Genomic DNA, 23,329 nt, shown 5'->3' with positions numbered 1-23,329 from the left:
AGCTTCTGGTAATATATGTCCAAAAATGTACGTCAGCTACAAAGAAGTCTGTACATGCAAATTTAGAAAGAGCTCTTGGGCTCCACATGTAACTCCATAAAACACAGTAATGGTGTCTGCTCACAAGTTCAGACACTCCTGAGCGATAAGCCATGAACTGCAGTAAACATAGGTGAGTGAAAATAAGCCACTAAAGATGGGACTGTTACTCTTCCTCTGAAAACAGGAGTCTTCCTTGGTCCTAAATTCCTAGTTGGAACATTAATCTGTACTTACTGATGTTCTTCTCAAGCAAAAGAGCTGAGCTGTATTCATGCTCTTGGGATAAACAAGCAGCCTCTTTCAGTGTCACTGAAATGCTGTTGAGTGGGGCAAGATGTTTAAGAAACATGGAGATGACGACAGAGCAGGGGATTTTTGCTTTCTGGCAGTGCTTAGCCTCTCATAAGATACTTGCAGGTTTTAGCTTCTCCCCCCGTGTCCTTCCTCTTCTGCCATTTCTTGCACCTTGCAGGGTAGCACAGATAGTTGTGGACAACTTCAGTTGTGGCATTTCTGATTTTTTGAACCCTTCACAGTGCCACCCAAAATGAAGCTGTCACCATATGTAATCTTTAATTAGCTGCAAGATTTCTGAGGTGGGCACTACCTCTTCTGACATGTGGCTCCCACACCTCACACAAAAGCCCAGACTGAGCACCATTACAGCAGAAATACTAAGATTTTCTTCCCTCACAATATTTTTTTTATCAGCTTGATCAGACGGACATGACTGCCTTCAGGAGCAGTTGGAAAGGACGGCCACTTATTCCACCACTTCCTCTCCCACTCGCAAAGTGGGGGAATTTAATTTCCCCATTACACTGGTAACTCTGGCGATGGGTACAGCAGAAGAGGAACTCATCGGTTTGCTCAGCTCCCCAGGCTGGCTCTCCACATGCACCAAAGCTCAGCCTTAGAAACAGAGCAGCCTTTCTGGCCTGGCCCTCCCAAAAGCCAGTGCCTTTCCCAGTCAGCCTGCGAACAGGAAAGAGGAGCTGGTGCAGGAGACAGCAAAGGAAGATGTATGCAGCATGGGGTGCTGCCCACACTCCCACCCTCCAGCAAACAGCCCCCGGGGGAAGGCAGACCCCATGCTGACTTTCCATAATTTACCCCCCTGATGGTGTCTCTTCTTCTGTTTGCTTGATTGCAGAGCTATGGGCAGGGAAGGAGTCACTTACATGTCACAGGAAAGAAAAAGAATATTGAAGGGAAAAAAAAGAGAAGAACAGGATGGAGCTCACAATCTATTAATAGTTCAAAATAGGCTTTTTAATTACAGGATACCCTAATAACCTTTACCCTTATCAATTATTTGATAAGCAGTTTTGCTTGCTGCAAGCTCCTTAAACAGAAATTGAAGCAGAGGTAGAATGCAGGGAAAGGAAAGAAGGTCCTTGGCAGAGCTGGCTGGGTGATCACCATAGAGCAGAAACTGCATGAAACTACTTAACCACATTAAGCAGCAGAGTCATTCCATCCCTCCCACAGTAAAGGGAGCACAGGGGGAGGGTACTGCTTATTCCAGAACAATTCTTGTTGCAAGAACATACGTAAAAATGAATCTTTTCCTCAAATACTAATAAAAAAATTTACAAGTTTGCTTGGAACTAAATCTCAGTTTGTATAAGCCCCTACTATGGGAGGAAGATGGAAAAAGAGATGGAAAGAGAGTTAATTTTTAATCTAGTCTTCAGTTTTCTTTACAAAGGTTGGGAAAGACAATGAGACTACACAAATTGAAGAATGAACTCCCAGACTACCTGGAAGAGGCTTTCCTAGCAAAGGGATTTGCTAGCATTTTGTTTCCTGCAGAACAGAATAGCCAAAAGGTAATTTTAAATCTAACATCGTCAGAGATACATGAAATGACACTCAGAAGTGCTGGCTGGTAAGGGTGGAAATGCAGCCTGAAAGGAGGCAGTCCAGTTCATCTCTTATAATCAGTACAGCAAGCAGGAAGGGTCCAGCTCTCATTAATCTAAAGTGCATTGTTATATGTCTGATAAAGACTAATAATTTATATATAAACGTATCTTTAAAAATTATAGGGGAAAAAAAAGACACTTTGAATGGTTTTTCTGTGGAAACATGGTAGGTCTGAGTATCCTCTGATCCAAACCACAACAGCAAGCGCTAGCAGAAGGCTACTCTGAAATGCCCCCCATTGCTCACAGCAGAGGTACTGTACAAGGCATGTCTGCTGTTTCTTACGGTCGGCTGACTTGGAAGGTGTCCCCTGCAGAACTGCTGCAGCACAAGAAATGGGTGCACAGCAGCAAAGCCTGCCCTGGCCTTTCCAGCAAAGCCTCTTCTCTTCCAAAATTAGTTGCAAGACTTGCTTGACTCCCTTTACCAGCAAGGGAAGACTGACCACCGACCTCTGTTAGCATGAGACCTGGAAGGTTGGGCAGAGAAGAAGAGATCTTCCTTGTGCCTCTGAAAAAGAGATGAAATAGAGGCCTCCCTAGCCCTGGATCTGTGCTGTTAAATCTGGTCAAGAGCTGCTGCTGGTTTTACTACTGCTGTTAGCTACAAGGTCTAGTAAATCCACTTCACACAGAAAATCCACGCGCAGCCTCCTTATTGGTGGCAAATTAAGCAATTTTGGTACACACTGAGCAATTACTTCACCTGTGTCCTCAGTACAGACAGTAACTTGGAAACAATGCCATTTGTTTTTGTGAGGTGTCTTTTGTAAAAGGAGTACGTGACACGTTAGAAAGACAAACACAACCAAAAAGAGTTCTTCCAAGAAAGAGGTTTGGAGTTGCACCATAACATTAATCATCCATCTGGGTAGCATAGGAGCAGATGACACTGAAATGGAGGTAAAAAATTCCCCAAGTATTACATTATCTTGCAATGCTATCTTAAGATTTATAACTTTTCCCTTTCATATTCTAGAGTCGAAGGGGTAAGGGAGAATGAAAGCTTTACTATAAAAAGTAAACTTCTGTCCCAAAGGGATAAAGAAGAGCTGGAAAACAAGAATCCTAGCAGTTCAGAAAACAGGAAGACAACTACCATCACCATCACAATAGATATTATTTTTATGAGCTCATGATTTTAAAGCAATTTTAGAACTTCTGAATATTTACAACCAGCAGTGTTATGGGGCATGAGTTGACTTTTTTGAGACATTCAGTCTTATATAGTAATGAATTTAAACATAAGAATATAGATTCCTCTAAAACTAAGGTCTAATTATTATTTGAGATGTTGAGAAGCAAACTGGCAAACTTGGGAATTATGGTAGGAAAATGAAAATAGAGGGGCAGGAGGTACTCTAAATGTCTAAACTCCAGAGAAAGGTAAAGTTAGGGACAGACATGGTCTCAGAGAAATTACACAAGGACAAATTTAAAACTCTAAAATAATATCTAAGTGCAAACTGTGATCAAATCTGCATCCTGGTAGGGCCATGCGACATCACAGACTGGAGAGAAAGGGATCAGACCAAGTCACGCTGAAACTCGCAGACTCTCAGTATTCTGTGAGCTCTGGCAGCCAGCTGTGAGGCACTAAATGGTAAATAGACAAAGCACGCTGCCAAGGATGGGAACCTTACTCTTAGTCTTTGGATTAAGTCTTCTCTCAAAATAAAAATGGAGAATCCAACTCATGAGCTGAACCCACTGTCTACATCAAAACATGACAGGTACCATTTTGCAATGAACACTTTTCTGCATCCACAAAGACTAAAAGCATCAGTGGATGACTGGGTTTACCCCTGTGGCTCTCCTGCAGCAAATATGCTGATTCTTGGAGGTGACTGCCCAGGTGGAGGAAGCAGGAGAGGAAGGAGGGCTTTTGATTTTCCAGAGAACAGTAACACTGTTATAAGAAGAAAAGGCTATGTGGATCTTTCAGCCACGATCTAGCACTGAAAGCATCAGCCTTTTCGTGCTATATTACTTATGCTGATGCTCAGAAGGCAGCAAACTAGCCTGCAGAAGACCACAGTACTGGGGAGAGCATGGTATGAACATCCCAGCATGTTCAGTGGTGCTATGTCACCAGCTTATGACAGATCCAACCATAAAAGTGGGTTGAAAGAACACAGTTTTACACCATCTGTATAGTAACATTAAGAGCATATACAATAAACAAGAAGAGCTAGAGAGGCTCATGAACAATAAGAAATGGGTTATGGCTACTATTGCTGAAAGCAGGAGGAATGGGTCATGAGACTAGAAAACTAAAATCAATGATGATAACTTGCACTTTAAGGAGAAAATGGAAAACAAAAAAAAAAAACAGGAAAGGGTAGCACTTTATGTAAAAATATGCTGCTACTGGCTATAGAGATTTCAAAATCACAGTGCTTCGCAATTGCAGTTGTAACTAATAAACTAAAGGAGAGTTGGATGGCACATGTTATATCATCCAACTAACAGGCCTCGCTAAATAACAGGACAAACTGCCAAACTGCTCTTTATGTAGCAATCTAGGTCATGTAGGAAGAAAAAGTACGCTATCATGGTGATCTCAAAATAGGGGGCATTTAATATATACTTTGTGCAGTCAGTAATACAAATTTTATGCTTCTAAAAGTAATGTAGGACAGCTTCTTTACAGATGAGAATAACTCACACCATGAGTCTTCAAGAAACTAAACAGGCAAATCATACAACAATGTATTTTAACAAATCTTGGACAAGTGGAGAAGTTTCTAAGAACCAAAGATTTATCACTACAACTGATATTTAAAAAGAGAAAAAGACTGGTTATTCTGACACACTCTCCAGCAAAACAATGGAACAATTTGTCTCAGTTCTTTACCAGCAATGACTCAGAGGATAAAACAGGAATACCGGTCAGCATGGTTTCAGGAAAGTATGTTTCACCAAAGATATCTTTGGTTTTCTTAAGATAAGAAGAATGGTTCAGTTGGGGCATGGGAGCAATGCTCTTATACTTTGATTCTGCAAGGCTTACAGAAAGAACTCAGTATTCCAGAAAAAAACATTTACCATATGGAATGAACAAAGTATGTATTAGGTTAAAAAGTACACACCCACAGGTCACAAAATGAGAAAATACCAACAAGCCAAAATTTGTTTTTTAGGATTATGTCATGGAGATCTGATCTTAGTCAAGTGCTGTCCAACATCATTTTCTAGTGATTTATGTTAACATGACCTCCTTCCCAACACAATGGGCAGATGATAGCAGGAACAGTAAGAAGGCCAGGCTACTGTTTACAAATTGCCTGGTGAGATGGTCAAAATCCATCTGAGCACATTTCAATTACCCTTAAGAGGTCTGTCCTTCACAGTCTATGGGAGACTGATTTCTGGGCAGCAAATTTTGGCATTTGGAAAAGGCAGGCATGGTATCTGAACTCCAGGGCAAACCTTTTGTGGAAAGTGGTTACGAGTGAAACAGCATAGATGGGCATTCACTACATCTCTACAGGCTGTTCAGCAAGTGATCTTCACAGTCGCAGTCATTATTTCCATTCCAGCTTGTCTCCCCTAAAATCTGAGAAGACACTTGTGTTTCTGCCACACTTTCATTCAGTGAATACAAATCTGTAGACTTTCTTCTTTACTTTCAGGCAGTCTTTTAAAAAAGGTCAAATCCCAGAACATCAACAATCTCTTTTTCTCCATCCCAAAGATAACCTTCAAAGAAGGATATAATCTCTTACAATTCCAGGGAAAAACACACCTTTTCACTTAGAAAGGACAAAGACAATTATGTTTTGGAAATATTCTCCGGACACAGATCTCCCTTTATCCTTCACATGCAAAACCAGACTGAGCAGATGACGCATCCTGAATTTATAAGATTAAAGCAAATGACCGAAAAGAGAATTTGAAGATATTCTTCCAGTGTGGTGTCATTTCTCCTCTTCATTTCTCCCTCCAATTTCAAACAACATAACTAGTGGTTTCAATAGGAACTGTAATTGCAGCATCCTCACAGTCCCATGCAGGCAAAGAGCTGCAGTCTAGTTTTATTTTTCTTACACCCACGGAGAATTCTGTTTTGTTTCAACCTCTCATTACTCTCCCTCACTCACTTGGCTCCAAACATCAAATTCTGTCTCAGCCATTCAACATCTATTCCGTTGGGCTGCATTTTTCTCTTACCATTACACATACATATTGAACAGCTGGAACCAAGAAAAGGCACAATTAATGATTCTGATTTTTTCTAAAGAAAATGTTTTCATTTTTCCTCAATTTGAAATTACTTTTTGGTTTAAAGAAAAAAAAAAATAAAAAGAAAAAAGTACCTCCCATAAAACCCTATATACACCTCAAAAACTAAATGGAACATTTTAGGTTAAACAAAGCTCTAATTTTTGAGGCATGAGGTTCGTTTAGACTTGCCTGCTTTTATTTCTTAAATCACATAAAAAGCCTAAACAAAGCCCCTGTTGCACCTTGGTGTGAAACCAATTTCTTTTATTATCACGTGGGAACCAGAATAGCAGAAGACCTCTACCCCTCCAACACCTATCACATTACCAGCTCCAGTGAAAATCTGTTTTTGCTGTTTTAGCCTATAGCCACAGATAAGCAAGAATGAAAGAACCACCCAACAAAAGCAAGAGGCTAAAGGGCAATACCTGCCACATACTCACAAACTAACAATTGGTTTTACGGCAGATCGGGGTACATGGGACAAGGCAAAGAACAGGGATTCCTAAGTACAAGCCTGACTAAGCGGGGAATAGCCAGGCACAAGGGAACACTAGAACTGCTGCTAATTTAGCACCCTCCCTGTCCAACCACTCGCATGGTTATTGAGCTGCACAGCTTCCTCTCTTGCTGCCCACCTCTTTACAAGAGTATGCAGTGATGCTCACCAAGCCCAAGACATGAGCCCAGAGCACTAGCTCAGAGGTGTGAATAGGACAGTCACAGGCAACTGACCTCCACAGAACATTTGTAAGGTCCCTGCTGAACTGAAAAAATGGTGTGTGTCTCTAAAGTACGCTCAATGACTGAAAGAATGAGTGTATGTGAAAATTTTACCTATTAACAACAGAAGTACCTTAGGCCCAAATGGACATGGGTTTAATTACTGTACATACTGCACCTATGCATACATGAACACAACTAGCCATACCTGAATTTTATAACACAGAATCACAGAATCGTCTAGGTTGGAAAAGACCTTGAAGATCATCCAGTCCAACCATTAACCTCACACTGACAGTTCTCAACTACACCAGATCCCTCAGCACTATGTCAGTGCGACTCCTTAACACCTCCAGGGATGGGGACTCCACCACCTCCCTGGGCAGCCCATTCCAACGCCCAACAACCCCTTCTGGAAAGAAATGCTTCCTAATAGCCAGTCTAAACCTTCCCTGGTGCAACTTGAGGCCATTCCCTCTTGTCCTATCACTTACTACTTGGTCCAAGAGACTCATCCCCAGCTCTCTGCACCCTCCTTTCAGGGAGCTGTAGAGGGCGATGAGGTCTCCCCTCAGCCTCCTCTTCTCCAGACTAAACCCCCCCAGTTCCCTCAGCCGCTCCCCGTACGACCTGTGCTCCAGACCCTGCACCAGCTCCGTTGCCCTTCTCTGGACACGCTCGAGTCATTCAATGTCCTTTTTGGAGTGAGGGGCCCAAAACTGAACACAGGAATCAAGGGGCGGCCTCACCAGTGCCGAGTACAGGGGTGAGATCCCTTCCCTGTCCCTGCTGGCCACGCTATTGCTGACACAAGCCAGGATGCCATTGGCCTTCTTGGCCACCTGGGCACACTGCTGGCTCCTGTTCAGCCGGCTGTCAATCAGCACCCCCAGGTCCCTCTCTGACTGGCAGCTCTCCAGCCACTCCTCCCCAAGCCTGTAGCGCTGCTGGGGGTTGTTGTGGCCCAAGGGCAGCCCCCGGCATTTGGCCTGATTGAAACTCCTCCAGTTGGCCTCAGCCCATGGCTCCAGCCTGTCCAGGTCTCTCTGCAGAGCCTCCCTACCCTCGAGCAGATCAACACTCCCACCCCACTGGGTGTCATCTGCAAACTGACTGAGGGTGCACTCAATCCCCTCGTCTAGATCATCAATAAAGATGTTAAACAGGAGTGGCCCCAACACCGAGCCCTGGGGGACACCACTCGTGACCGGCCCCCAACTGGATTTAACTCCGTTTGCCACGACTCTCTGGGCCCGGCCATCCAGACAGTTCTTTACCCAGCAAAGCGTGTGCCCATCCAATCCACAAGCAGCCAGTTTCACCAGGAGAATGCTGTGGGAAACAGTGTCAAAGGCCTTACTGAAGTCAAGGTAAACAACATCCACAGCCTTTCCCTCATCCAATAAGCAGGTCTCCCTGTCGTAGAAGGAGATCAGGTTTGCCAGGCAGGACCTGACTTTCACAAACCCATGCTGACTGGGCCTGAGCATCTGGTTGTCCCCCATGTGTTGTGTGATGGTACTCAGGATGAGCTGCTCCATCAGCTTCCCGGGTATCGAAGTCGAGCTGACAGGCCTGTAATTTCTCGGATCATCTCTCTGACCCTTCTTACATATGGGCGTCACACTGGCCCATTTCCAATCTGTCGGGACCTCCCCGGTCAGCCAGGACTGCTGGTAAATGATGGAAAGCAGCTTGGCGAGCACCCCAGCCAGCTTCTTCAGCACCCTCAGGTGTATCCCTTCTGGCCCCATAGACTTGTGTCTGTCTGTGTGATGCAGCAGGTCACTGACTGTCTCCTCCTGGATTGCAGGGGGGTCATTCTCCCAGTCTCTGTCTTCTGGCTGAGGAGGCTGGATTCCCTCAGTACAACTAGTCATGCTATTGAAGACTGAGGCAAAGAAGGCATTAAGCACCTCAGCCTTCTTCACATCGCTTGTTACCATGTTTCCTCCTGCGTCTAGTACAACAGTACACAGAAAGACAAGGCATTTTTGTACATATCTGGTATTCTCTAAATCATCTTTTGGTCTTTAAATATGTCCTTGTAACAGTCACCTAACAGAAATATATAGTCAGTGCTAACCATGAGATGCAATAGCTAAAATTTTTTTCCCCTTAAATGCCATTTGTTAAATCCACATGATTATTTAACACACACACACATACTTTTACAATTCTCTATCAAAAACCAAAACTGCAATGAAAGTAGAAATTATAAACTGACAGATACATCCACTTTACATTCAAAAATGTATTTCAAACTGAAGAGTGCAATCTCCTTATTTTCCATATATGATTTGGCAAGTCTGACCATCTGCATCCTGAAGCAAGTAGTAGAATCAGATAATCTGCATCAGTCTAGATTTAACTCATATCAATATATCGTTTTTACCACCTTTGCAAAAACAATTCGTTTCCACCAAGAACATCTCACAATAATAACCTTTTCAATTTTCCACAGAAAAATGTTTTTCAGGGAAGCAGGAAGGTAAGGAATTAAGAAATACATTACAGTTAGAAATCTATTATTTCAACCTTCCTCACCAAACAAAAATCCCTTCAGTGTAGGCAAGTGGCTTTCACAAGTAGTAAAGGGACCTTTCCACACCTGCACACGAGCAAGAAGTCCCTCATTCTGACTGGGTCAATAAATGTGAGTTGCACATATAATATAACAAAGTACGGCTTTGCCTTAAGTTTCTTCTTTATATGACACAGAAATGACTTAATATCTGGACTTCGTTTTGGAAGAATGTCTAGTTGTAACCAAATATCTAGTTTTTCCTATATAAAAAAAAAAAAAGGAACTGAGTGAGATTAGATATATGAAACTTTGGCTTTCCGTTCACGCTGGAGAACTGCAGTGAGATATTACCATGAATTTCTCAATTTAGGAAATGGAGGAGATGACATTAACTCTTTCATATAGGCAATTCATCCTCTCAGCTGTTTGATGGGTCTTTGAGTTCAACAAATGTATCAAAACCAAATAAAATAAATGATAAGGCATTAGACAGCATGACCACACATCCTCTGCCTCTCAGTTACAACCTGACAAATCTGTAGCTCAGATTACAGTCTGAGTTTTATATCATCATTGCAGTATTTCTCTAGAGAAGTCTTCCCAACAAGAAGGGGTTTGAGGCCAGCTATTTCCAATGCAATAGGCAAGCAGAATTAAAATAAAGATACGAACCTTTGAGCTGTCACCATGCATCCTGAACCAAAACCAGGAGGTAGATAAACATTTCTTTTTGTTTTGCAATTAATTTTAAATATGTGATGGGCTCTGACCTGGTAAAGCTCCTACTCCTCCTATTGGTAGATCCCCAAACTCCACTAGCTGAAGAAATTACAAATTTCACTGTATTTCTACATGCATTACAGTGTGAGTCACAGTTAAACCATGCTCAGAAGGAAGTACGCCTTGTAGGTGGTGTGGAAACAGCTAATTTGGTAAAAAGCTGTTACGCTAAAACTATCAACCAACAATTCTATTAGTGTACTATTATATTAGAATTCCTGACATGTTTTGGTGGCATGTAACTTCTGTGAAAGCATCACCTACGTTGTGAACTGATGATTAACTTTAATTCTTTTTAAAACCCTTAAAACAACATCCAGAAAATTTATTCTTGAGCCTTTCCATGACACCAGTGTGCAGATCTTTACAGGGGCTGTGCAACTAAGAATACACAGCTGACCTAGGAGGCAACGGGACATTACTGTAACCATTACTCAAACTGGTTATTAATTCATTTCAAAGCACTTCCCAAGCATGTCAGCTGCTGCTCAAGAGATCAGCATGGAATACATGGAGACAGTGATGCCAAGTCACTCAAGCCAACATGACTTTAGCCTCTTGCTGAAAGACTCTACAGATTCACAACAATAAATACTTGAGGCTGCTAAAGACTGCTTGAAAGGCCCAGAATAAACCATCTCATTTCATGCATGGTTCAAGCACCACTAAAAGCATTTAGTTGTGCTTATTTCTTCCAGTGGAAACCAACGGCACTCAGCACCCAAAATGCTTTGTTCCCTGAGCCAAAATGCCAAATATGCTGTTTAAATCTGGCTCAATCTCTGCCCCGAGAAGAAGGGGCCAACCACTCTGCTTTTTTGTTCCAATGCTAACTACACTGTGGAAACAAAGTCATGAAGTGGTTTGGGATCCAAAACCATCAAGGCTTACATTATGAAAAAAAAGGAAACAAACCCTCCAAGGAGGAATGATTTACGACCCAAAACACCCCAGAGTGGCCCTAGGCACTCAACAGTAGAAGCACAGGGAAGAGCTCTAGTTCAGAAAAGCAGTCATTTAACAACATTTCTAAAGCATAATGCAACATCGTTTCAGTCATTTCTTAAAATGATCAAGCTCAACACCACATGAAAAGTCCACGAAGCGCCTGCAGTGATGTTCCATACTTTCCAAGAGAAAGAGAAGGAGAGGAGGGAATCGTACAAAGAGATACTAAGCCTTTGTATCAGCCTCTTGTTGGTTGCCCACGTATCGCGAACTCACACTTACCTGTCCAAGGGAAGGAAGTGTTGCATATGCCATGGGCTGATTCATCATTCCTTTCTGCTTCATGATGAGCATGCGCTTCTGTTCCTCGCTCAGGTGCGCCATCTGAGCTTGCATCTGCGGCTGCTGGGACTGCTGCTGCTGGATGTACGGCATCATGGGGTTCTTGCTGGGATTTGCCATTGGTGGGGTCATCCTCTGACTCAGCTCAGCACTGAAGTGGGTCAGAGGTTTGGTGTTCCCGTAAGAAAGCATATTGGGCTGTTTGTTTAAGGAGTTTGTGCCCAGGTTATTTGGCTGCTGACTGATCATATTCATGTGATTTTGAGGGAGGTAGTTATTAATTGTGGTCTTCTGTGGATTGTTTGCCATAGGAGGCACTATTGGGTTTTGGTTGTTAAAGGCTTGGGGATACATCATTGGGCTATTTGGTTTGTCTGCATTGAAGGGTCCTCCATATGGACTAGATGGAGGGCCCACAGGTGACCAGCTTGAGGGTTGATTTGGATGCTGCTGCTGCTGCTTCTGCTGCATGAGCTTAGCCCTTTGCTGCTGCTGGGCTGCCATTTGCTTGAGCTGTTCAGCTGGAGACAAGTCAGTGCTCGGCATATTTACAGGCCCAGGCCCTGATCCTGCCACAGTTGCTGCTGCTGCTGGATTCATAAGATAGCCGTTCCCAGACCGTGTCTGCGTCTGGCCTGGGGTGTGGGCCTGGCTGGGAGTTTGAGGTGACTGAACAACACAGTTTGCTGGTGAGCCGGCAGGGATGGGGGCTGGCGGGGCGCTGGACACAGAAGCTATGCTAGAGGCTGTGGAGACGTTTGAAAATGGAGGACCAGAAGAAGAAGGCCTCACCTGGGGAGACCCTAATGGCACGTGAGCAAATGGAGAATGAGATGGATCGCTTTTCACGCTTGCACTCTCTTGAGTCTCTGTGGCAGGCCTGGGAAATTCTGGCTCCTTCTTCTCTTCAAAGTCTTCGTTGAACAAATCTTGTATATCATCTTCTGGAACAGTGTTCGCTAGTTCATCTATTAGCTCTTGCCACTCCTGATCATTCAGGTTAATGTCTGAGAAGAGCTTGTTCTGATTTGAAAGAGATGTTTCAGAAGTGTCTATGCAGCCGGGGTCATCCAAAGGCTCTTGCTTTAGCTCCTTGTTCTGCAGGATGTTAAAACTATCGTCTAGCTCATTGCAACCGTTAACGGGGAGCTTTATCTCAGAAAGCCCACCGTTTTTACCTAAGTCTTCTAAACCACTACCATGAGTTCCACTGTTCTGCAGGGGCAGGGGAGCTTTCATGTCAAGCTGGTGAAGAGGAGAAACAGAGGGCAAAGGCAAATTATTGGGCAAGCTGTTGATTGCCTCGATGCCTGGTACATCCTTCCGTATCCGCTTGCTGGTTGGAGAAAAGCTCCCATCACAAACTCCATTCTGCTGTTCTCCATTGAGAGGTGAACGTGCGCCTTCCAATTTCCTTTTGACTGTCTCTTGAAGCTTGAAGAAAAACAAGAGAAAAAAAACAGTTAACCAGTTGCAGATACAAGTTGCTGATGAGCCTTGTGACAGATAATCCTTATGAAGCCTAGTAGTGACAATCAGTTTTAAAAACTCTGATTAGGAAATTTCTTTAATTTCATTCTCATGCCTTGATCAATTTGAAAAGATGGTGTAAAAACCAAAACCAAAATCAAACCCAAACCAAACCTACCCCTGAACAGGAGAGCAAAACTGTAAAGTGTGTCTGTGCTCTCCAAGATACCAGAATTTTATGGAGCAAATTGAGTAATTCAACTTTTTGGTGTCTAACACAATGATGAGATTTAAACAGTATCTAACACAGCAAAGAGTCTTAAATTGGACCAAAAAAATGGAATCACTAAAATTTACTATTTACTCTGAAAATCTTTTTGTTGGAAGTTTCTAGAAGCCTCTTGAAAAATACCTGCAATACAATTGATTGACTACTTGAAATTAAACATGTGTTGTTGACACTAAATTTTTTTGAGAAAATTCATTAACATAGTTTCATTTGATTAGCCCTCTGTTCTTGGCTACAAAGCATATTGAGAATCAGTTTTAGTGAGGAAAAAAATATATTCACCCTAAAAAATAGAAGACACTTTGCATGATGTTAATCAAATAACGAAAAAAAGGAAATAATCTGTATGCTAAGAGCTAACTTAAAAGATAAATAACTGACAGGAATGATAGCAAGACAAGTCTCCAGGAAAGCAATTAAATTAGAATATAAGAATGTTATTTTAAAAATAGTGTATTAATATAAGCTTTAATTCAGGTTAAAAGCAGCATAGCAAAGCACTGTAACAACCTACAGTCTCCTCCTGTCACACCAAACATTAAGTCCTCCGCTTATGTACCCGGCTAAAAAAAGCATCCCTCTTTGGCTAAGGCAAAAAACAATAGTGGGGAGGGGAGGAAGCAAAGAGGTCACAGCTCTAGCAAACGCCTTCAGGACATACTTGCATCCTTGATACTAGAACAATAGAAGACAAAATACTGAAAGATTTTATCAATTTTTAAAGTATTTTTACTGGTATGAAAGTCCCAGACATGCAGCTCCCACCCCTTCCCTAACCTAGAGGTCTTCAACCTTCTTTCTTCCCACAATCCAGATCCCATTTATTTCTCCCATCCCAGAGGGTTAGTTCCCCTTTCATCCCATGTGTAAGGCAGGCAAGCAAGTCCATATCTCATCCCCATTTTAGAGGGAGTGGTTCTGAGAAGGCTGTGCCCTTCTCTCGCCCTTCAGGCCTGTGTGGCCTCTTCAGCATGCAACGCAGAAATACGTGGCTGATGCAGGCGTTGCTGCAGTCCCAGCTGAACACGCGCGGGACACCAAGCTATGTGCTGGTCCTCTGCAGAGGTGTGACCTTTATTACAAGGCAGAAAGGCAAGTCAATGAGTCCTTAAGCAGACCATCAACTCTTTGATTTGTAGTGGAGTAGAAGGGGTTTTTATGTGGGAAAATGATTAACATGTGGCTAAGAGTCACCAGTGGGTCCCTGTTGGCGTATGTGTCCGAGACAAAGACAGCACATGCCAAGCCTCCCACAGGCTGAAATTCCTTCTTGGCTTCTGTGGTGCCACACAGAGACTGGGTGCTCTGTGACCACAGCCTCTGCTACACAGACTGCTGCTTGGCCAGTCTCTTCCTCCGGTGCAAGATGCCTGTGCAGCTCCACAGGAGCTGTCCTTATCCTGAGTTTTTCCCTACCCCCGGTTTCTGGGGGTCAGGGAACAGCAGGGCCAGTGGTTTGCACTGAGAAACTCCTCTCTCTGTGCTGCAGGCTGCAACGGGGAACCCACCTGCAGTAAGGTGGGGGTCAGGATGGCTGAGAGTGGTTTTTGGGCCTCCCCACTGGATGTGTGGAGTTCCCATCAACAGGCTCCCACTCCCCCCCTCATCTGACCACAGCAGCTCCTGCCCCCATGAGCTCCACATATGCCTGGGGACAGGGTCCTGCACGTGGTGACAGATGCAGGCGGGAGCACACACTGCACTGGCGCTCTCTCAATTAAAGCCCAGCACAGTCGAGTTAAGCAGCCGTGGTCTGCAGGAGCACACGAGGCTGCAGAGCACAGAGCCCCACAGCAGAGGCATCACCTTTTCATCTCTCCGTGCCACGGCAGCAGCAAGCTCTAGCAAGAGGTGCTTGCCCAGGGGTGGTAATTGCCTCATCTGTGCCAGTTAACAGCGATGTGGAAGGTAAGTCAACACCCGGGACTAGTGTGAAGGATAAAAATCAGATCCCACAAGGAGGCTTACGATATGGCTCTCACCTCCGCTGCTTCACTACCCTAAAACCTATGTTAAGCTGAATATCACCGTATGGCATTACAGCTCCCTGCTGCTTTTTGACCGGTGTAACTGGCATGTGGCAGAAGACTATAGTCGAGACACTGAGCTTGATTCACTGATCTTTATATAACCCCAGTTCAGACCCCGGAGACGAAGAAAGGATGATACGGATGCGGTAATGGCACCACTTCACAAGTACGGCAGCACGGTTGCTTCCAAGTTTCCTTTCTTCAGAGCAAGAAAAGGAAGAGCACCTGGCCTCAAGTACAGGTGGTCAGTAACACAGTTGATATAATGGCTTAAAATAGCATATTTAAAAGTTGTCCCTAATGAGCCACTTACACAATTTAGAGCTGAAATCACCCATTTCAGCAACTAAGCCATCACACTACAAGGTCACTATCCCGCTTTGCCTTCCACATCAGAAAAACAGTCACTGAACAGCAAGTGACTCAAGACCAAGTTCTAGGGCACACACATGCAAAAACAGGGTTCAAAGAAGTGTCCAAAACTTATGATGGCCCTTTGCCCTGAGTTCTTATTGGGCAAATGCTAGGCTAAAGCAAGAACAGTCATACCAAAGGACCTGTTGACAGACTTCTGGTTGTGAAGTTCATATAAGGAAGAGCTGGGAAAAAACTTAATTTGTTTTAATGACAAGTCAGGGGTTAGTGAGAGCAATTATCTCCTGTGAAATACAAGAGAACTGACTCCATACATTCCACAACAATTTGAAGGTATTTCTTAAAGAATATCGGTAAGAGTGACATGATTTCACATCGGTTACTAATTTTTCCTGAATCCATCATCTTATTTGTACATGAATGTTTACCAAAAGAATCAAAACTATCTAGTGGCAAATAACCAGTCCTAAAAATATCAGCTCCTGAAGATTTCATCATGTGCTGAAACTTGGATGTCCCCCTGTACAAATATACAGTGACTTTAGTGAAAGTAAAAGCAGGCCCAGTATGTAAATATTAATAATTGTGTTTATCATGCATTACAAAACCCCCCAGCTTTAACATGGAAACTATTTTCCATCAAATATCAAACATACAGAAATTGTGCCTTGTTGCAGATGAAAACAAAATGAAGCCTATTCTAAGTTTGTAGCTCCACATTACTCTCCTTCAGAGGTTTTAGGATTTGGCAAGTTTACAGGCACTAGAAAAAAACCTAATCTTTTTATTTTCTTTGTTTGCTTATTGAACAACTGTAGGTAGACAGAAACAAAACTTGAAAGGTTTATTTAAAGGCAAAATTCTGGATACAACTGTTGCAGACAGGGAAACACCTTGGCTCTGGCACTTTTGGAAGGGCTGGGAGCCATCGCAATAGATGCATCGCTTCTTTCTGGAGTACAACACATAAGTATTCTTATCAAATTACTTTAGTGCTAACATTCATTTTCATATCTTGATTTCATTCCCAAACATTATGTCATCTGTTGGATGGCTTGAATATCATACACTGACCATATACTGGCAAGTTACCACCGCCGGGACTCCACAGTGTCTTGGACTAAAATCCCAGCACTTCCCCTTCTCTCTGTAAAAACAATGTCTGAAGTAAAATATTCTCCTATAAAGTGTCTTCCCTCTCCTTCTAAGAAGTAGTATATAGCTTGTGCATGTGATTTACAGTATGCATCATGAAGATATTAGCAGTAGCTTAGAGATTTATGTCTGGGAGCAGAAGACTCTTGATGCATAAAATAAAAATGAAAGGAAAATAATAAAATAAACCAAAACCAATAAAATACAATACTTGCCAGTTTCATAGACTTTTAGCTTTATTCACACAAAATATTTGGCTGATAGACCTGCATTTCACAGCAGGTTACTACCCCAAAACAGGGGAGAAAGAAGCACGACTCTCTATTCTTTATATGCCTTTGGAGAAACTCTAGTTGCAGAGCAAGAAAAGGTCAAACTTTGGCGGGTTGACTTTTTAAATGAATCTTGACTGGAGGAGAGGTGTGGGGGGACAGAGGCTATGCACACAAACACACAGACACACGCAGACCAGAATGGTCTAATCTAACCTGCCCTGAAATTTTGGGCTTGGACATGCCACGACAGACCCAACACATAAACAAGAGAGTGTTGAGGCTGTCGGCAGGGCTTTCATCTGCAGGCAGAAGCTGGTCCGCTTCATCCCACCAGCAGCAATTCATTTTTCAAAAGAAATGAGACCGAGGTGCTGTTGTTATAGCAACAGCCGAGCCACTCGCTGGCCCATCCTCCACCATCGAGCTGCCTTTGGTGGGCGGCTGCTCCAGTCATCCACAGAGAGTGACCAGGGCTGTGGTGGTGGCTTAGCCCTTTCATTGCTCTTTTAAAAAATATAGGAAGGAGGGGGGGGGAATGGGGGGGTGGAGCCTAGAGGCTAAATTCTCTTTTTGCCTGTAGAGGCTGAGCACAGTTCCACTCCCATTCGGTGGCCAGATATCTGAGCTCACAGATAAGGAGGCTGGGGTCACTTCCATAGGTGCCTTCATGCACCAGCTACTTAGTGGACACGTTGCCGCTGACTTTTCTCATATTAAGGCAGCCTCCAGCCACGTCTGTATGAGGCAAGGGCGACAACTGTGAGAGGTCTGGCGCACTCGTTCCGCAGCTGTGCTGGGATGCACCTTGCTCCATAGCTATCTTTGCTCTCCATGGGAAAGCTGAGAAGCCAACCAAAGCCCAAAGTCCATCTTCCTCAGAGAAGGTACCTTTACATGAAACAAGCGTTATCATATTCTCCACAATGCTCTTCTGTAACTCTTGCTGTTAAAAATAAAAATTGATCTTTTCCATTCCTCACACCAAATCACAGTCTGGTCCATGTTCCAATGGGCCTCGGTTCCCTTCTATGGCTATGATTCAGTCCCGGCCCTTCCTGCAAGACTTCTACTCTCCCTCTCATCAGTCTGTCTGGCTTAGCACCTCTTCTTCCAGGTGCTCCTGAGCTTGCCCCACCTTTCTTCTTCTTTCCTCTCACTGAACTTCTCCAGATAGATCTTGACCGACCCCCCCTACCTCTGACAGGGAGTGCTCACAATGAGCTCTGCCAAACATCACCCCAATTCAGCCATCTCCAGCCCGCACCCTGAAGACTGAGTCAAGTTTTGCCCTTAACTTCTTGTGCTGCACTCAAATCCTAACAACTTAGCAAGGGTCACAGGGGTTGCTGTGAAATAACACTAAGCACCAGATTTGAGGTGACTGCTCCTCTAGGCAAAGATGTAATGTCCATAACCACCTCATTTGAGATCAATAAGGAATAATCAGTATCGCCATTTGCATGCCAGCAATTCAACTTCAACATTTGAAAGGATTCCTCGTTTCTTGCACATCCTTCCTTGCTGTACCAATTTTGAGAGTGCCATTAAAAAGTCAGCAGTGCCAAAGAGCACCACTGCCTGAGGTATAACCACATCTTGTGACCAGTGTCTGAAGTCCATCAGCTCCACAGTGGCCTTTTAATGACACTTGCTGCAGATGTCACCCAGAGATGGTGAGGAGTGCAGGACAGCATTTCAAAAGCCAAGTTGGAGCTGACCTCAGACAAATGGCCGAGCAAAGCGGAGGTGGGTCACATACCACTGCTTCCAACAAATGAAAGTATTTCATGCATCAAACCACTCCCCTAATACTGAGATTTCCTCACGCTGCTGAAAGCACCGCACCGACACCTGCTAACTCACAGGATGAAGCCTGACGTAGCAAATTGATTTTGGATCGCAATTGCTCACTTAAAGCTCATGCTGTGCTCTTCCATGCTGGGCCTGCCTGCCCAGTTCTTGCTGGCCAGGGCAATGTTTCAAATACACAGGAAATTCACATTGTGAAATCTGTTTGAAGTTGGTAAAATCTTGTTCTGCCAACCCAGCAGTAACCTGTTCAACTCTGCAGGCTCACAGAGTAACCTCTGCCTCCTGAAGGAGGTCAAACCTTTGCCTGATACCGAAGCTGCTGAGGGCTGCTGGGGACTGTCATCACCCTTGTCTGTGCGAACAGTCATCGGGGGAACAAACCCACTCCTGTTAATGATCAGAAGTAAAAGATGCTCAGGGCACCAGTTGAACCTGAAAGAGCTAACAGTGAGGAAATTGATCCACTTCCTCCCATTTTAGCTGGGCTGGTCAGGCAGGAAGGGTTGCACTCTCAAGCACCTCAAGAGTAGAGAGTACTGTCTGGATGCAAAGCAGGCAGCGCAGGGGTGCGGCAGGGCCCTCGCCAGGGCTCCCAGCCCCAGCCAGCTGTCAGGCTCCCTGCCACCACCGGGAACTGGAACACGCTGGGAGGTCAAGCAGAGAACAGGGAAGAAGGGTAACGAAAAAGGCCCTGGATGAGAGCAAAACAGCAACAGAACTAGGGATGTCAAACCAGGCAAACACTGTGATTCTACTTGCCCTCAATCAGCCAGGTGAAGATGCTGATGTGTGCCAAAACAGCTCGAGAAAAGCAAGAACTGGCATGACCTTTCATCAGAGCTATGAGAGAGGGATGAGCAAGAGAAGGAAGGAGACACATTTCTGTAGAGATGCAGAAAGAGAAGTAGATTCTTCCATGGCTTCACTCTGCCTGATCACATTTATTTTCACCACAGACTGAAGAACTTTTTATTTCCATTGCTCAGGTTGTGCGAGAAGAGGACTTCTAGCTCTGCATGTATTGATTTCATCAAAATAAAAAAGATAAGCACGTATATCTTTACTGATGGTTATTGCAGTCTTTTAAACCACACCATTGCATTGCTGCCAGAAAGACATTCTGTTGTACAAAATGAACGCTGTGGAGAATGCCTAGTTAGTGAGGGATGCAGGAGTGAAGAAATCTGTACAAGAATTAGTGGAGAAATATATAAAGAAATTACCAACTATGCTGCTGAAATTGTATGTGTCTAGAACAGGCTGGGGAAAAATGCATGATCCTTCTGAAGCACAGGTGCATATATCATATATCAATTCCAGTTTGCCTTTAAAATATTTTTATTTCACAATTTCTGTCTCTCTCTCTACACAACTCCAACTAAAATCTGAATGCAAAGACAGTAAATGACACACTTCTGAGGAGATTTGGCATGCAGGGTTGCTGGGGAAGCTCCAAGTAAAACACAGGCAATGGATGTAATTCATTTTCTCAATACAAAATTATTAGCCAGTTTAACTAGACTTTAGAGCACAAATTATTTCACGGATGCAATGCTGTCAACATCATCAGACAGCCTTCTTGCTCTGTATGATCTACATGGTTTCCTTCCCTTCAGGTCCATCCAATTTAATCCCAGATTAGCCCAATAGGATAAACACTGGTAAAGCAGTAACCTCCTGTTTTAGAGAGTGCCAGCATTCCTCGTTTGTGCAAAAGTCTTAATGAAGGTGCTAAGAAGCCTGAGAGCTAAACTACTTAGCTGGCAGTGCCTACTCATGTCTCACACCAAACAGCCGAGCTACACTCTCCCTGCAACTGTCCTCGCAGACGGCAGGAGCTACATTTTCAAAGCGCGTTATGAGGATTTAGTCAGGCAGCCTCTAATTGACTTGTCTGGAAGTTGTGCTGATAAATCTTCACCCTTTGAAAACATTCCCAGTCTGCTTTGTATCTGGACAGGAGAGAAGCTAATGATAAAAAGCAGACACTCTAGATTATTAAAGCTGTGCCTCCTGAAGAACTCCTGCAAATCAGGGTAGAAAAGAAATGCAGAAACCTCTTGTGTTTTAAATTAAGAAGCAGCAAAGCAACACATCCAGTGTTGTTGCACACGCACCATAGCTACTCATTCACTACTCACTAGCTCTTTAAACTGCATGTGACACTAGAAACAATCCCCTAGGGAAAATCTTGCCCCAGTTCATCCTTGGATGGGCACAAGTTGTAGCAAGCTAGCCAAGTGCACTGGTGGCGCCCTGGCTGCCTAGTGAAGGGGCATTTGGGATAGGAAAGTGTTCTTGTGCTCTGCAAAGGAGCAGCAGCTCTCTGACATAGCCTCTGCTTTCCTTCATTACTAAGGCACTGGTAGGATATAAACTCTGTTTATGACTTCAGAACCACAGACTAAAATCTTAACTGCTGTAAGAGAGAAGCCCTTCCTGTGCTTAGAGCAAGCAAATTACCTTCCAGTTGCATGCAAAGTACTGCCATGGCACAATCTACATGCATAATACAATACTCCAGAATATTCCTGGAGAAACTCCAAAGAAGCAGACAGATGAGACAAGGGATGGTGAAGGCATGACAGTACTCCCCCGATGACACTGTTGGTTTCCATGGACTATGAGCTTCTATTCAACCTCTTTTATTACCAAAGCCTGTCTAAGCGTATGATCTCTGAAAGACCGATAGCAAGCTGTCAGAAGGCTGAACTCAGAAGCGGTATGATTATCTCCCATTCATTTCACTGGTGTTAACTCCCAACAAACACCACCTCACATCAACATGGCTACTTACCCCTGATCTGCATGAAGGAGCATCTTCCAGTTCCTCAAATCAATGTGGGGTAAATAATTTCAGGGATTCTCCCACATGATTAAGTTCGAGTTCACACTTTTCGAAGCAAAGTGTTTGATACTATCAGAAAAGGAAGGAAATGAGAGCCAGTCTGTACACTGTACCTGTTCAAGCTCACACAGTTTAGTCACCCTCTTGGGGTGACATCAGTGTAAATGAAACTTCCATTTGAAGATCAGAATTAACAGATTTCCACAACTAACACATAGAAGAGAAAAATCTTGTGAATCAACAACAGGACAAGTTATACTGCAGACAAAATGGTGAATTTTTCCCAGAGCTTGTGTCCATAAGCCTGCCTCCTCTTCCCCAGCTGTCCCTTGTGCCTGGCTGTGCAGCATATCTGAGGACATAGGTGATCTGAAGATTTCTTTGCAAGGAAAAGTACTTTTAAAGGAGTGTAGTTATCTAAGTACAGATTAAACAATTAACAGCGCAGTAGGCATTCCAAAGGAGACCCAAGCATGGGGGGAAGGGGGAATGAAATTAATCTTTTGCATGTTCATTAAGTGATACTCATGGTTTTTTGAAGTCCTAATTCTCATTATGCTCCTGAGCCATGTCATTTGGGATAAGGAAAAAAAAGAAACATGGGACAGATGAATTTGGAAGTAGAATTGTGCTAGACTATAGACCATAAAAAACCCAAAAAACTAACTGAGAATTCTAAAATAGAAAAGATGTCAGAAACATCCAAAATGGATCTGGCTTTTTCCTTCATCCAAACAGTTCCCTGATCAGCACAATCAGCTTGATCCATCTCTAGGAAAGAAGAGCAATGCTAGAAACTGCTTGTTTGCCTTGCCTTTGCATATCTATTTAAAAGAATGCATGCAGCAGTAGTTTTTTAACACTCCTGTACAAAACCCAGAGCCCAGTCATGAGGTGCTGAAGCCCTCAGCTCCCATTAAGTTCACTGGGAGTTAGGGGTCCATTGATAAGATCACTTCTCCTGCACCAAAATTTCTTCAGAGATGGAGACCAAGTCTGATGGAACAACTCTTCTTTACATTCCTTTTTTGCTTTCAATAAAAGTTATAGACAGCACTGTAAAAAAAAAAAAAAAAAAAAAAAGAGCAGGATCATTGAAGATCGCTGAAGACTCAAGGAGTCAAAGAATTGTACAGGATGCCCCAGACACGATCTGAATTATTCTGAGCACAATTTGAGAGCTATTTGCCACACACCAAATGCCAGACAGCACTGAATAGCAGTTTTGCCCTAAATATGGCCAAGCAAACCATACAAACCTTACTTCTTTGTTGCCTCAGTACCTTCACCTCAAGTTGACCTTGGGTCCCACAAAGGCATGTAATAACAACTGATGTCTGGCCTCCCAGATCAGGGAGCAATTATCAGAGTCACAGAGTCCCAAGGCTAGACCTGCTGTGTGGGGTGAACTGCAAATGTACTGTTCAAGTCTATTGATGAAGTGTAAAGAAGAAGAAAAGAGATTTTAAGCAAATGAAGTCCTTTATTCAGCATATACCTTCACCTTGAGTACCCTAAGCAACTTAAAATACAAAGAATGGTTTATGCAAAGAAAAGC

At 43.5% G+C, this 23,329-nt stretch overlaps 1 protein-coding gene across 2 annotated transcripts in view; it reads right to left on the bottom strand.

Annotated features, from left to right (window-relative positions):
• Window positions 1-23,329, bottom strand: part of MAML3 (mastermind like transcriptional coactivator 3) — a 249,588-nt gene that overhangs the window by 82,234 nt on the left and 144,025 nt on the right. For both annotated transcript variants that reach the window (XM_074905065.1, XM_074905066.1), the window contains exon 2: window positions 11,458-12,951. In XM_074905065.1, the coding sequence (XP_074761166.1) occupies window positions 11,458-12,951 (1,494 nt within the window). The remainder of the gene's footprint in view (window positions 1-11,457; window positions 12,952-23,329) is intronic.

This window comes from Athene noctua, chromosome 4, assembly GCF_965140245.1.
Source record: "Athene noctua chromosome 4, bAthNoc1.hap1.1, whole genome shotgun sequence".
Classification (NCBI taxonomy): domain Eukaryota; kingdom Metazoa; phylum Chordata; class Aves; order Strigiformes; family Strigidae; genus Athene; species Athene noctua.
Note: the sequence above shows the minus strand (reverse complement) of the source record. Positions and strands in the feature narration are given on the sequence as shown.